Source organism: Lepidochelys kempii, chromosome 5 (assembly GCF_965140285.1).
Source record: "Lepidochelys kempii isolate rLepKem1 chromosome 5, rLepKem1.hap1, whole genome shotgun sequence".
NCBI lineage: Eukaryota > Metazoa > Chordata > Testudines > Cheloniidae > Lepidochelys > Lepidochelys kempii.
In genome coordinates this window covers 27,965,786-27,982,076 of record NC_136384.1, presented here as the reverse complement: position 1 = coordinate 27,982,076, position 16,291 = coordinate 27,965,786, and the positions used below count along the sequence as shown (strand labels likewise).

Here is a 16,291-nt window from a genome sequence, read left to right as displayed (position 1 = left end):
CAACAGAAGGAGCCAATGTGGTTATAAACGACTGCTTTAATTACTGTGGTGGCTGTACATTGACTTAAGTCAGCTTAATTTTGTAGTGTAGACAAGCCCTTAGTCTCTACTCAGCTGGAGTCAAAAGCAGACAAAGTCTTTAAAAAGAACTCCTGTTTTTATGCCAGTGACATCCCTAGTAATGAAAGCTGAGGAAAGAGAAATGGTAAAATTCTAAATAGATAGAACTTCATGTAATTGGAGTCAGTGTTATTTAGTCAGTTGTGTGAGTAAAAATGTACAAGATTGGGTCCTTCAGCCCATTAGCAAGACAGCTGTAGTCAAATATTTGAATGAACAAGTTATGGTAGAGGTTATTTAAATAGCCACTCTTCATGACTCTCATTATATTAATACAGGCAAGATTAATACAGGCAAGAGCATAAATATTTTCCCTAATATATCTTTAATCAAATATTAAAGGTGTAGGAAAATGAGTCATATTAATGACAACAAGATTTCATGTGCCTTTTTCAAAGCATTCCTGTTCTGACTTTAGTTCAGAAGATTTTGGAACCCATATTAAAAAAAAAAAAAAAGAACTGATAATTTGGTTGCTAACTTCTTTACTGAGAAGCTGTCATTTGGTAATTAGTTTAGAACAGTGTCACTAACCTGTAGCTGTTAACTTTGGACATAATTATTTAATTAAAGAAGATTATTTTTAAATGTGATTGTGTTAATTTAACTATTAACAGTAAGAAATTGAGGCTAAAGCAGATCTCAGAAATCTGAATAGCATCCAAATAATTACTTTATTATATTAAATTAATGTAGATTATCTTTAAAGGAATTTTCAACTCTGACCCTAGATATAAATTCTCTCTAAACAATTTTACATGATTTATGTATTGTGGCTGTGACACAGAAAAATCAATAATTTGTTCTACTAAGTCTGCTAATTGGAAAATTTACATTACAGTAACATGAGACAGGAAAGCAGAGTGGTATATGCCAGAGAGAAGCTCATTTCCCCTTGGGAATTATGGTAATTGGTGATTTTTCCCTAATTTAAGAGGGAAGCATGCTAACATGAAATGAATTACAGGAACTCTGGTTTCAAAGGCCCCAGGAGAGCAGTATGATCAGGTCTTCAATTGTTGCCTTTGTAATATTTGCTATTTGAGTTGTAATTGAAAAATAAAGGGGTGGGGGAGTATCTAACATAGCAGTGCCAAATTTGTTCAGCAGAACGTGCTGAATTCCATTTTAATGAAGGTATACATTTAAGACTACATGTTTCCTTCATTCCACTGCAGGGCTCCCACTGATGTCAATGGGTGGTTTGCACAAAAATCAAGGGTAGAATACAGCTTGAGGAGTATGCACCACTCAGAGCTATTCTCTCAGGTTGTCTGCAGACTCAGACAGACATCACCCTGTCAGCTACACTTAGTTCACATTTGGAAGGTTTTCTTTACAACAATGAAAACTTCAAACTTCCTTCTTTAATAGAAGCTGTAATTCTGCAGAATCTGAATATGTCTTGTTGGCCAGACAAATACATCAGGGGGCCAGATCCTTACCAGACAGTGGGTAGTTGACATCCCTGATTGAGAGGTTTCAGACTATGGATACAATATTGCTGAATGTTTCTTTACTCTCATGGCCACCTCATCACAATTTAGAGCTTCTCCAAAAATACTAATTCTCTGTTATTTTGTAATCTAATTGGCTAATTACTTTTAAAAGATTTTTCCATTGAGTGTCTCTATTCCTAGTTCAACAATATCTTTAGGTGTATATGATTCTCTATGATTTGATTTTGCATTGACAAAATTTCTTCACTATAGCAAAATGACAGCTCTGCTATAGTTAAGATGAAGACTCACTTAATATTTAAAGAATAACTATTCTAAGTGCTCTAAAATCCACTTGCTTACTTGGATTGCACTCATGGAGGTGCAAGGTGGGGTTAGTGGTTCAAATTTGGGTTCATTTGAGCAATGGGTTCCCAAGATGCAGTCTCCCTAAAAAGGTACCTTTAAATTAGTACCAAACTTTTGCCTTCTTTACATGTACTATTGTTGATCTACATACAGTTAGATCTTGTTATAGGTTCTCTCTTCTGTCAGCAACTCCCAAATGGTGGTATCAATCTCTATTGCTAGTGTTACCCCAAAAATTAGGCTTTTGGGCGCCCCTAGAATAACCTGCCTATTGCCCCCTTAATCTGCTCTTCCTGGGGTATGTGTCTCCAGGGTAGCTAAGGAAACACTTGAGGGACACGGATGTAACCTTCCGCTAACGTGATTGACACAAGTTGCATATTTTCCAAAACAAAGTATCTTTTTATTAATTTAAGTACAATGTAATCTAAAATCGTAAATAAGATACAAATCCCTTATTGCAAATTAAAGAGCATTTAAACCACAATAGCATACAGTTTAAATGATTCTACCTGATGCACTCTATTACAGGTGATCAGTCTGCAATAGATCACTGACAATTCTTATCTTGTATTTTGAGTTTTACATAAGAATTATAATTAACAACCATTCATTCACACATTCACTCATATTAAGTATACTATACTTATGCTAAACTATAGTTAAAATTAACAAGCTTACTGTCTGGTGATTCCACCACATTGTTACTAATGTTGCTGCTACTTGCTGCTGAAGTAGCTTTTCTTAGCAGCGTTCTTCTCGGGATTCTAAACCCTCTCTCTCTGGAACTCTTCGATCTCGTCAACAACATTTCTGTTTGCTCAGTAAGCCCTTGGATCTTTCTTCTTGCTCCTTTCCAGCAGCTCTTCTCACTGGCTCCCGACTGACCTCTTTGCCTGCTCTCCAATCTTGTTCTCTGTCAAGTGTCTTAACTTCCTGCCTTTTATGCTGTTTTATCAGAGGTTTTTGTAATGCTATTCTTAACCCCTATTGAGCATACTTACTAACACACATTACCTCATCTTCGGGCTATACATGCTTATCACCATACATTACTGTATCTCATTCTGCACATGCTCACTCATGTTGTTTCTATTTCAGAACCATGATTACCTCATCTGACCCCACTGCTCATATTCTAGGACATTTACTTTGTGACCATACCTCATTTTATTCTGCATTAACTGGGCATGGTCCAAATTTGACCTACTTAGCTGATTTTTATACCATGCATGCTCATGATCTGTAGCTTCCATTTTAAAGTGGAGTGACTCCTGCTTATTCAGAATAGAGATTAGTCATACAAAATGGAGGAAAGAGAGTTTCTCCAGTAACACTAGCAACTCTTTGATACCATTGTTTGTGAGTTGCTGCAGAAGAGAAAATCTATAACAAGAACTACCTATTTGTAGATCAACAGTAGTATATGCAGAGAAGACTTATGTTTGGTATTAATTTAAAGGCACAGTGACACTTCTGCTAGATTTTATGTTATTATAAGAGTTCTAAAACTTTACACTAAAATTCTGTGTACTTTAGGGATCCATATAGTCTGCCATCTGCACAAGTTTTGAAATGAGTTTGCCTGCTTGTGTCTTGTATGCACTCAAGGTGACATCTCTTGTAATTGGATTTGAGTCATCAGATACTGTAGTTTAAGGGTAATCTAAACCAAACTAGACAAAATAATTATATACTGACTCTCCCCAACAACTGTAATGGATTGGGAATCTTGGAAATTTCTCCTTCATAACTGATCGTCCAATAGCTGTCAGATACTATAGGGATTGCCATTATATAAGAATTAGAATATCAGGTATCTTTTTCCAAAGTCAACAAGACATTTTTTTCAAAGGGATTAAAATATCCTGTGTGTAGTTGTCTCCTGATCCAGCAATAATAGAAGAAAATGTTATTTTTATTCATTGATGAGGAGCTCTTCTCAGTTTCTTTTATATTCTTATATTTTGAGTTTTTTTATTAATCTTGTCCATTAACAAATTTCAATTATAGTCACCCAATAAATTAACTTTTCCACACAACTCCAAGAATATTTCTGTCCCAGGAACAAGCTACATTTCTGTTACTTAGGCCTAACAAATACATTTTTAAAAGTGCCATTTTTATTTTCTGGTCTGGTATGGCAGTCCCAGTAATTTCTGTTATCATTCACCACAATATGAGCGTGTCCATCTCTCTGTACGTATAGATAAAAACCAATTTGTCTTAACAGTACTTTGAAAATAAAAAATTAGCATTGTTGATTAGGGATGTCGAAAAAAATTAATTGCAATTAATCATAGTTTTAATTGCACTGTTAAACAATAGAATACCAATTGAAATTTATTAAATATTTTGGATGTTTTTCTGCATTTTCAAATATATTGATTTCAATAACAATTTTTTTATTACAAATTTTTGCAGTGTAAAATGGTAAACAAAAGAAATAGTGTTTTTCAATTCACCACACACAAGTACTGTAGTGAAATTTCTTTACCATGAAAGTGCAACTTACCAATGTAGATTTTTTTTTGTTAGATAACTGCACTCAAAAACAAAACAATGTAAAACTTTAAAGCCTGCAAGTCCACACAGTCCTACTTCTTGTTCAGCCAATCACTAAGACAAACAAGTTTGTTTACATTTATGGGAGATAATGCTGCCCGCTTCTTATTTTACAATGTCACCTGAAAGTGAAAACAGGCATTCGCATGGCACTTTTGTTGCTGGAATTACAAGGTATTTACGTGCCAGATATGCTAAACATTTGTATGCCCCTTCATGCTTCGGCCACCATTCCAGAGGACATGCTTCCGTGCTGATGACACTTGTTAACAAAATAATGCATTAATTAAATTTGTGACTGAACTCATCGGGGGAGAATTGTATGTCTCCAGCTCTGCCATATATTTCATGTTATAGCAGTCTCGGATGATAACCCATCATGTGTTGTTCGTTTTAAGAACACTTTCACTGTAGATTTGACAAAACACAAAAAAGGTACTGATGTGAAATATCTAAAGATAGCACTCAACCAAGGTTTAAGAATCTGAAGTGCCTGCCAAAATCTGAGAGGGACGAGTTATGGAGTATGCTTTCACAAGTATTAAAAGAGCAACACTCCGATGCAGAACTTGAATCATTGAAAAAGAAAATCAACTTTCTGCTGGTGGCATCTGACTCAGATGATGAAAACGAACATGAGTTAGTCCACACTGCTTTGGATCATTATTGAGCAGAATCCATCATCAGCATGGACACGTCCTCTGGAATGATGGATGAAGCATGAAGGGACATAGGAATCTTTAGAACATCTGGCATTTAAATATCTTGCGACACCAGCTACAAAGGTGTCCTCACTTTCAGGAGACATTGTAAACAAGAAGCAGGCAGCATTATCTCCTGCAAATGTAAACAAACTTTTTTGTCTGAGCGATTGGCTGAACAAGAAATAGGACTGAGTGGACATGTAGGCTTTAAGGTTTACAATGTTTTATTTTTGAATGCAGTTATTTTTTGTACATAATTCTACATTTGCAAGTTCAACTTTCATGATAAAGAGATTGCACTACAGTACTTGTATTAGGAGAACTGAAAAATACTATTTCTTTTGTTTTTTACAGTGCAAATATTTGTAATCAAAAATAAATATAAAGTGAGCACTGTACACTTTGTATTCTGTGTTGTAATTGAAATCAATATATTTGAAAATGTAGAAGATATCCAAAAATATTTAAATAAATGGTATTCTATTATTGGTTAACTGCAGGATTAATCATGATTAATTTAATTGCTTGACAGCCCTATAAAAATTAATGAATACTGAGACTAAATTCAGGTTATTGGACCAATCAAAAAAAGGTGTCTCATTTAATCATGTAGTTTTACACTGTTCTGAACAGATATTGCTTAATTATTAGGTAAGCTCCTATTAAACACCATTAAATTACTTTAATGAGGCTACTCTTGTGAGTGGGAGTATGGGGGTCACACTCTGACTCTAAGTGTACCTCCTGATGAGTCTGAGTCACCTTTTGTGGATTAATGGGTAGTTTTGCAGCCAGAGCGGCAGGTATTCAGTCTTTTTGAAACATCTGGTAAGAGAAGATGTTATTTGTCTACACGACACATTTTGTAAATTCTGTTAAAACTTGTGCAATCTAACATTGTTTCACACATCTGCTAAGTAACCAAGAAATTAAAATAAAAAATAAAATCTGATCCTGTACATCTTGAATTCCCCTCTGTTCCCCATAGCACTAGGTGTCTGAGCAATGGAAATTCATTACAATTACATGAAAAATTACTGCTTATGTGCACGTACGGTGTCTAGCACAATGGATCCCTGATCTCTGATTGGGACCTGTAGGTGCTACCATAATATTACTACTTCTACTGCTACCTCTCATAACAATAATAATTAATGATGAATTAATCACTTTAAATTCATTTCAGTATCATGTGTGTAAATTCTCTGTGATTACCACCTCTGCCTTTCTACTGTACCGTAGGTATATATATTTCTATTTTATGTATTAAAAAATGCGCTATGCATTTCAAATGACTTTCTCTGGGAACACAATAAATACAATGTAAATTGAAATTAAATATATATATATATGTATATTTAATTTTACAGATGGCTATGTCCTGAGAAGCAGTTTAATGGAGAAGTAAGTACAAAATGATCTTCTGGAAACTTGTCATAAAACATTCAGTTTTGCTGTTAACTACTCATTGTGCAACTAAAAGTGAAAATAAAATATTTTATTGTATGAGTTTATTGCTAAATTGGTTATGAAGTTTAACCTTCCCACATTTGTGTTTGAAATTATCTGTGGAACCACTCCTGTATTATTGACGGAGCATTGAAAAATTCAGGACTCAGCATTGAAAAATTATACAAAACACATGCCTTAATCCATAATTTGAATGTTATAATAACCATTATTTAACTGCACATTACTTAAAATGATGGCAATTTCAAATGTTTAAATATATTAGACCAATTTCTCCTCTAATTTTCTCCTGTTTAATTCCAGTGGGGCTGCACAGGTGTAATCCAAAGCAGAATTTGGCTCAGTATTTATGCTTCCAATACTCAGTCTAGGTGCACTGGCTTTAGCATTTAGGGCCTGATCCAAAGCCCATAAAAGTAAATGGGAGTCTTTCCATTGCCTTCAGTAGGGTTTGGATCAGGCCCTTAAACACCAAATTAGATGACAGATTTAGGCCTCAACCCTGCACACTCTTATACATGCACTTAACTTTAAACATATGAGTTGTCCCATTAAAAACAATGGGACTATTCAATTACATAAATAAGTGCATAAGTAAATAACTTGTTTTGAAAATATACTCTTTGGAGAGCATGTACTGTTTGTAAACGGACAATAGCTGAATGTGTTGTCTAGCATTTACTTTCTCCAGTTCCATTATTATATTGCTGAGCATCTTTTGAGAAAGTTTAAGGATATGATGATTCCCTCTACTACTGTTTTCATTTATTGGTTAAAAAAATAAAAATGAAAATCAATGACCATTTCATTTTAAATGAACATTTTGTAAAAGTACTCACAAAAATGATGATTTTTTTAGTCATCATTTTTCTTACATTGTTTTTAAAAATGCCATTTTCCAAAAAAATGTTATCTATGTCTATTCTTTACTTTCAAGTTCCTTGAGCATGTTGTCCTCTCTACCTGTCTTGATTTCAGAATGTTCCTTCCAAATATAGAAATATCTGAAGTCTATATATAAATATGGTATTTCCTTAACCGTGTTTAATTACTTGATATGCGTCTAGACCATGCTACCTGATTTTGTATCTACTTGCAAATGATAATATATACTATGTGAGGTTTTTTTAAAATCAAATATATTTTTCTCTTTCTAAATTTACAGTGATGGAGATATCTACGATGATATTGCTGATGGTATGTTGCACATTTCAAACAATATAGTAATTGTTACATGTAATGTAACTGAAATAAATCACGTTTTTAAATCTATGTTAGTAGTAAATTATTATACAATACTAATATTTTTGCATTTTCTTTCCCATTCAGGTTGCATCTATGATAATGATTAATCTTGAATATTGTTAAAGTGTGAACTTCATTGGGGGTACTATCTCCTCTGGATTTCCAATTGGCATAAAACATCACCAAAGCTGATTAGTCACAAGTTATGGCTATCATCAGTGATTACCCTTCTACATGTACCAAGTTTTGGTTAATCTATGTCGAACGTTAGATCTTTTGGATTTATTGCTTTGAATGGTATTTCCTCTTTGTCATGTATCAGCACAACTAAAATTTGGGTAATCTGAACTGAAATTAAAATTTTCATCAAATGTGTCCTTTCTGCCTCTGCCACAGTCGACTGGTCCATATAAAAATAATTCATCAGGTAACTTCACCCAGAGATGCCAATTCACGGCTACAAAGGATATGTGGGCCACTAGGCCCTGGTGGCATGGACTGCCCACGTTGTGGAGGACAGCATCATGAAAAGAAATGTAACCACCAATGGTAGGCATCATTGTTGTGAAAGCAGAAAATAGAAGTGGGTGGCAGAGAAGCCAATATATCATTGACTCAATATTCCAATTTTAATAGTCAGGATTAATGTGATAAACATGGCCATGTGCCTCCACTGCTAAAGTTTATACTGTACCAGTAACAGACTGTAGTTCTCTAAAATAATCATTAAATGTTTCATATGTTATTTTTGAATACATAATAATTACATAATAATAAACATAATTTATCGGGGTTTTTTATGTGTTTTATGAACAGAACTCTGAGATACTAGCCATGGAAGGCTCTCCTTAACTATATAGCACATCGTTTGTTATTCAGCAGATTTTCAGGATGTTTATCCTAAGGCTTTATTCTCTGTTTAGTTTAAAGGGAATTTGCCAAGTCATTACTCTAGTTTAGGCATGAAAATCTACTTCTTATAATTGTATAATCTGGTGGGAAATAGCCTCTCGATTTAATGTATATACATAGTCTCAAATTGCAACATTCTGATGCTGAGATTTTTCTTTTAAATATTGCTTTCTTACACTAGAGTCAGTTAAAGGAAGGACGCAACTAACAAAACCTATTTCTAAAACTGCCAGCTTCATTGATGATGCTATCATACAAATAAGCAAGTCTTTATAGTAAAATAAGTTATGTAATAAATTATTAATATTACTTTGCACTTATTCATATCAGGTCCATTGAAAATACAATAATATTAACAATGAATCCCAAACACAGAAGAACAAAATGTTTAGAAAATGAGATTTTATTTGTAGCTTCTCAGGTCTTATCTACATTGGGAATTTTGGCCATCAGTAACTAGCTAACACCAGTGTAGTAGGATTAGTGCAAACTCTGAATGAAGACAGGCAAAACTGCTATAAACTATGACTTGCAATAGTGCAGCTTACCCAAGCTTGAAACCAAAGTAAATAAAAGTTACTGCTTATAGCAGTTAAGCCTGCATACACCAGAGTGAAATCTTGGCTCAGTGGGAGTTTTGCCACTGATTTCAGTAGAGCCAGGATTTCACCCTAGGGCTTGCACTAGGATAGCTACAGCAATTATTGTCCCTAATCTCCTCTGTAGTCACGGCATAGAAGGATATCAACTATAAAATGAAATAGAACACATTTTTTACGATGTTTAGTAGCAAACATGATTTAACATCACATAACCACCTGTAAACCATAGTCTAAATAATATTTTAAAATCACAGGTTTTTATAATCTGGAGCCAGTTTTGAAGTTTTGCACTGAATTAGAGCCTCCAGTTCTGCATCTGAATGTTCACATCAGCACATAGGCACACAAATACCTATTTTAGGCATTTAAGCACCACTGTTAGCATCCCAATTTGAAATCTGGCCTCTCTTAAGTACCATGAATGTTTTAAACTATTTAGCAGCTGCAATCTGTTTTATTTTTCAAAGGCACTGACGACAGCGTATCAAAATAGGGATGCGACAGAAGGCTCAGCTGGAATTCAGACACTGCAATATAGGGCTACCTGCCTGCTAGTGGAAAAATATTTTCATACCTAGCCACCTTTAATTACTGACAAAAAGATCTGTGTTGATTTCCTATGTAAATGTCCAGTCTTGTTCCTTTTACAGTCACTGACACGACGTCAGTGAGAATGGAATCAGACCCGAATCATTGTGTACAATTTACCCCTGTGCAGAGGACAAGTACAAGGGCTTAAGTAGGACTTGAGTGGTACATGGGCCTCTTGTTGTCCCCCTGTACAGGTGTGACTTTGAGTAGTGAGGCTTTTAGCAATACATTTTGAATATTTCTTTCAGTTTCCAAATAATCATATGATCTCTTATAACCATAATATAACAGACATAGATAGTATACAACTTTATAAATCATAACGTAACATGGCCCGTTCAGACTGATTAAAAGTGTCATAATATACTAGCAAATCACTGGAGTAACATTTTTATTTTACCAATGCCATTCTCTGGAACCAATCTTTTTTCTTTCTCTAAAAGAAAATGTGCACTTCCAGTGAGAAATGTGGGTGCACTGCGTTCTGCCAAAATTGTCACTGAGCAGCAAACAATATGTAAGTCAATGTTACACTTGATGTGACAGCGTACTGCTACAGATGTGACATTACTTTGTTAGTAATAACTTTTTAAAATGTGAAATGTAAGCAGGAAAACTTTCAGATAGAAAAGTCTATGCCTATATTATTGAAAAACACAAAGTATGGAACAGCATAATAAAGACTGTATCTTGGTCTTTTCTCTTATGTAGTCTATTCTGCCATCTTTAAAACTTCCCAAGGGAAGGTGAAAGTTGCTGGTAGTCTGCTAACATTCCTACCCTCATAATCCCAAACTCCATCCACAATCCTGGAGTTGCTGGATATGTCTGCTAAAGTATTCAACAATGAAACAGTTAACAAAGTTGACATTAAAAAGCAGGTAATTAAACGTCAGCTTTAAAAAAAAAACCCGGTTGTGTCAAATAGGATCAGTTTGCTTGCATCTGTCTTAGGAGCAAATAGAATCATAGAATATCAGGGTTGGAAGGGACCCCAGAAGGTCATCTAGTCCAACCCCCTGCTCGAAGCAGGACCAATTCCCAGTTAAATCATCCCAGCCAGGGCTTTGTCAAGCCTGACCTTAAAAACCTCTAAGGAAGGAGATTCTACCACCTCCCTAGGTAACGCATTCCAGTGTTTCACCACCCTCTTAGTGAAAAAGTTTTTCCTAATATCCAATCTAAACCTCCCCCACTGCAACTTGAGACCATTACTCCTCGTTCTGTCATCTGCTACCATTGAGAACAGTCTAGAGCAATCCTCTTTGGAACCCCCTTTCAGGTAGTTGAAAGCAGCTATCAAATCCCCCCTCATTCTTCTCTTCTGCAAGCTAAACAATCCCAGCTCCCTCAGCCTCTCCTCATAAGTCATGTGTTCTAGACCCCTAATCATTTTTGTTGCCCTTCGCTGGACTCTCTCCAATTTATCCACATCCTTCTTGTAGTGTGGGGCCCAAAACTGGACACAGTACTCCAGATGAGGCCTCACCAATGTCGAATAGAGGGGAACGATCACGTCCCTCGATCTGCTGGCAATGCCCCTACTTATACATCCCAAAATGCCATTGGCTTTCTTGGCAACAAGGGCACACTGCTGACTCATATCCAGCTTCTCGTCCACTGTCACCCCTAGGTCCTTTTCCGCAGAACTGCTACCTAGCCATTCGGTCCCTAGTCTGTAGCGGTGCATTGGATTCTTCCATCCTAAGTGCAGGACCCTGCACTTATCCTTATTGAACCTCATCAGATTTCTTTTGGCCCAATCCTCCAATTTGTCTAGGTCCTTCTGTATCCTATCCCTCCCCTCCAGCGTATCTACCACTCCTCCCAGTTTAGTATCATCCGCAAATTTGCTGAGAGTGCAATCCACACCATCCTCCAGATCATTTATGAAGATATTGAACAAAACCGGCCCCAGGACCGACCCTTGGGGCACTCCACTTGATACCGGCTGCCAACTAGACATGGAGCCATTGATCACTACCCGTTGAGCCCGACAATCTAGCCAGCTTTCTACCCACCTTATAGTGCATTCATCCAGCCCATATTTCCTTAACTTGCTGACAAGAATACTGTGGGAGACCGTGTCAAAAGCTTTGCTAAAGTCAAGAAACAATACATCCACTGCTTTCCCTTCATCCACAGAACCAGTAATCTCATCATAAAAGGCGATTAGATTAGTCAGGCATGACCTTCCCTTGGTGAATCCATGCTGGCTGTTCCTGATCACTTTCCTCTCATGCAAGTGCATCAGGATTGATTCTTTGAGGACCCGCTCCCTGATTTTTCCAGGGACTGAGGTGAGGCTGACTGGCCTGTAGTTCCCAGGATCCTCCTTCTTCCCTTTTTTAAAGATGGGCACTACATTAGCCTTTTTCCAGTCATCCGGGACTTCCCCGGTTCGCCACGAGTTTTCAAAGATAATGGCCAATGGCTCTGCAATCACAGCCGCCAATTCCTTCAGCACTCTCGGATGCAACTCGTCCGGCCCCATGGACTTGTGCACGTCCAGCTTTTCTAAATAGTCCCTAATCACCTCTATCTCCAGAGGGCTGGCCATCTCTTCCCCATTTTGTGATGCCCAGCGCAGCAGTCTGGGAGCTGACCTTGTTCGTGAAGACAGAGGCAAAAAAAGCATTGAGTACATTAGCTTTTTCCATATCCTCTGTCACTAGGTTGCCTCCCTCATTCAGTAAGGGGCCCACACTTTCCTTGGCTTTCTTCTTGTTGCCAACATACCTGAAGAAACCCTTCTTGTTACTCTTGACATCTCTTGCTAGCTGCAGCTCCAGGTGCGATTTGGCCCTCCTGATATCATTCCTACATGCCCGAGCAATATTTTTATACTCTTCCCTGGTCATATGTCCAACCTTCCACTTCTTGTAAGCTTCTTTTTTATGTTTAAGATCCGTTAGGATTTCACCATTAAGCCAAGCTGGTCGCCTGCCATATTTACTATTCTTTCGACTCATTGGGATGGTTTGTTCCTGTAACCTCAACAGGGATTCCTTGAAATACAGCCAGCTCTCCTGGACTCCTTTCCCCTTCAATTTAGTCCCCCGGGGATCCTGGCCATCCGTTCCCTGAGGGAGTCGAAGTCTGCTTTCCTGAAGTCCAGGGTCCGTATCCTGCTGCTTACCTTTCTTCCCTGCGTCAGGATCCTGAACTCAACCAATTCATGGTCACTGCCTCCCAGATTCCCATCCACTTTTGCTTCCCCCACTAATTCTACCCGGTTTGTGAGCAGCAGGTCAAGAAAAGCCCCCCCCCAGTTGGCTCCTCTAGCACTTGCACCAGGAAATTGTCCCCTACGCTTTCCAAAAACTTCCTGGATTGTCTATGCACCGCTGTATTGCTCTCCCAGCAGATATCAGGAAAATTAAAGTCATCCATGAGAATCAGGGCATGCGATCTAGTAGCTTCCGTGAGCTGCCGGAAGAAAGCCTCATCTACCTCATCCCCCTGGTCCGGTGGTCTATAGCAGACTCCCACCACTGCATCACTCTTGTTGCACACACTTCTAAACTTAATCCAGAGACACTCAGATTTTTCTACAGTTTCGTACCGGAGCTCTGAGCAGTCATACTGCTCCCTTACATACAGTGCTACTCCCCCACCTTTTCTGCCCTGCCTGTCCTTCCTGAACAGTTTATAACCATCCATGACAGTACTCCAGTCATGTGAGTTATCCCACCAAGTCTCTGTTATTCCAATCACATCATAGTTCCTTGACATCACCAGGACCTCCAGTTCTCCCTGCTTGTTTCCAAGGCTTTGTGCATTTGTATATAAGCACTTGAGATATACTGGGAATGAGGGGCGATCAACAGGTTGAGGCAGGAGCCCTCCCCTCACAGACATTCCTGCCTGTGCTTCCTCCCAGTATCCCGATTCCCACTTACCTCAGGGCTTTGGTCTCCTTCCCCCGGTGAACCTAGTTTAAAGCCCTCCTCACTAGGTTAGCCAGCCTGCTGGCAAAGATGCTCTTCCCTCTCTTCGTAAGATGGAGCCCGTCTCTGCCCAGCACTCCTCCTTCATGGAACACCATCCCATGGTCAAAGAATCCAAAGCCTTCTCTCCAACACCACCTGCGTAGCCATTCGTTGACTTCCACGATTCAACGGTCCCTACCCAGGCCTTTTCCTTCCACGGGGAGGATGGACGAGAACACCACTTGCGCCTCCAACTCCTTTATCCTTCTTCCCAGAGCCACGTAGCCATGCAGTGATCCGCTCAAGGTCATTCTTGGCAGTATCATTGGTGCCCACATGGAGAAGCAGGAAGGGGTAGCGATCCGAGGGCTTGATGAGTCTCGGCAGTCTCTCTGTCACATCGCAAATCTTAGCCCCTGGCAAGCAGCAGACTTCTCGGTTTTCCCAGTCAGGGCAGCAGATAGATGACTCAGTCCCCCGGAGGAGAGAGTCCCCGACCACCACCACCCGCCTTCTCCTCTTGGGAGTGGTGGTCGTGGAACCCCCAACCTCAGGACATCGCATCTCATGCCTTCCAACCAGCGGAGTCTCCTTCTGCTTTCTCGCCCCAGACATATCATCTGGTCCACTCTCCGCAATGGTACCTGTGGAGAGAACATGAAAGCGGTTAGTTACCTGTGTCTGTGTTACTGGAACCCGGACATTCCGCTTACCTCTTCTGGAGGTCACATGTTGCCAAGCTTCTTCACTGGCCTCTTGGCTCCTCTGTGCAACCTGCTCTATATCTTTAGATATAAATGTTGCTGCCTATGCCATGTCCAGGGAAAAGGGCTGAGTATCAAGGAGTGCTGAGAGAAAAGGAACTCTCCTTCCAACTCAGTGGTTTCGGAGCCATTTCTCTGCTTTTACTACAGGCTATGGATTGTACAGTAGCAATTGATTCTCTGTGCATTCCTGAACGGAGGGTTATTTTTTAATCCATATAACTGCAGCTCCTCTGGCTACTCCCCACACTATATTAATAAACCACATCTCTCTGGGGAGTCCTATTGCACTACCCTTCCCACCACCAATCCCATAGATCCTAGTGCTTTTAGGGCCTTTGGTGGAGGTGGGGCAAATTTACTCTTGGGAGCTATAGCTTCAGTCTGTTTGTCTGCACACTTGAACACTGTGTCTGTTCATGTTCAGATGGATATATTTGCAATCAAAGGTACAAACTTAAAAAAAATTGTAAATGAAAATTTAGATTCTGAAGGAGCTGATGGGGCCAGGAGAAGGGTGTGGCAGTTAGGAAATGCCAGAATTAAGCTTATGTCAACTCCCACTCTTATGTCAAAGCCCACTCTGAACTCTAGGGTACAGACGTGGGGACCTGCATGAAAAAACCTTTAAGCTTATTTTTACCAGCTTGGGTTAAAACTTCCCCAAGGTACAAACTATTTTACCTTTTGCCCCTGGACTTTATTGCTGTCACCACCAAGCGTCTAACAAATATATAACAGGGAAAGAGCCCACTTGGAAACGTGTCTTTCCCCCCAAAATCCTCCCAAACCCTACACTCCCTTTCCTGTGGAACGCTTGATAAAAATCCTCACCAATTTGCATAGGTGAACACAGACCCAAACCCTTGGATCTTAAGAACAATGAAAAAGCAATCAGGTTCTTAAAAGAAGAATTTTAATTGAAGAAAAAGTAAAAGAATCACCTCTGTAAAATCAGGATGATAAACACCTTACAGGGTAATCAGATTCAAAACAAAGAGAATCCCTCTAGGCAAAACCTTAAGTTACAAAAAGACCCAAAAACAGGAAAATATGTTCCATTCAGCACAACTTATTTTATCAGCCATTTAAACAAAACAGAATCTAACGCATATCTAACTAGATTGCTTATTAGCCCTTTACAGGAGTTCTGACCTGCATTCCTGCTCTGGTCCCAGCAAAAAAACACACAGACAGAGAGAACCTTTTGTGTCTCCCCCCTGCTCCAGCTTTGAAAGATTCTTGTCTCCTCATTGGTCATTTCGGTCAGGTGCCGGCGAGGTTATCCTACCTTCTTAACCCTTTACAGGTGAAAGGGTTTTTCTTCTGGCCAGGAGGGATTTAAAGGTGTTTACCCTTCCCTTTATATTTATGACAGCTTGTCTGTGCAACTTTTAATTCTGCCCTCTTGTGGATATGTATCTTATTGTCTTTAATTGTGCATTACATGACATACTATTTTTTTCCACAGAACCTCTGCCTCATTCAGTGCATAAAGTGAAACTAAGGGCACTGTTCAATCCTCATCATTCAGTTAGTGGCCCCTGAATCTTTTACAGCACACTTTCCAAACTCTGC

General features: G+C 38.7%; 1 protein-coding gene across 2 annotated transcripts in view; it reads left to right on the top strand.

Moving 5' to 3' along the window:
- FYB1 (FYN binding protein 1) overlaps window positions 1-8,810 on the top strand; it is a 118,000-nt gene extending 109,190 nt beyond the window's left edge. For both annotated transcript variants that reach the window (XM_073343826.2, XM_073343825.2), the window contains 3 exons: window positions 6,568-6,601; window positions 7,833-7,864; window positions 7,997-8,810. In XM_073343826.2, coding sequence (XP_073199927.1) covers window positions 6,568-6,601; window positions 7,833-7,864; window positions 7,997-8,019 — 89 coding nt within the window. In that variant the 3' untranslated portion in view covers window positions 8,020-8,810. The remainder of the gene's footprint in view (window positions 1-6,567; window positions 6,602-7,832; window positions 7,865-7,996) is intronic.
- Window positions 8,811-16,291: the final 7,481 nt, after the last annotated feature.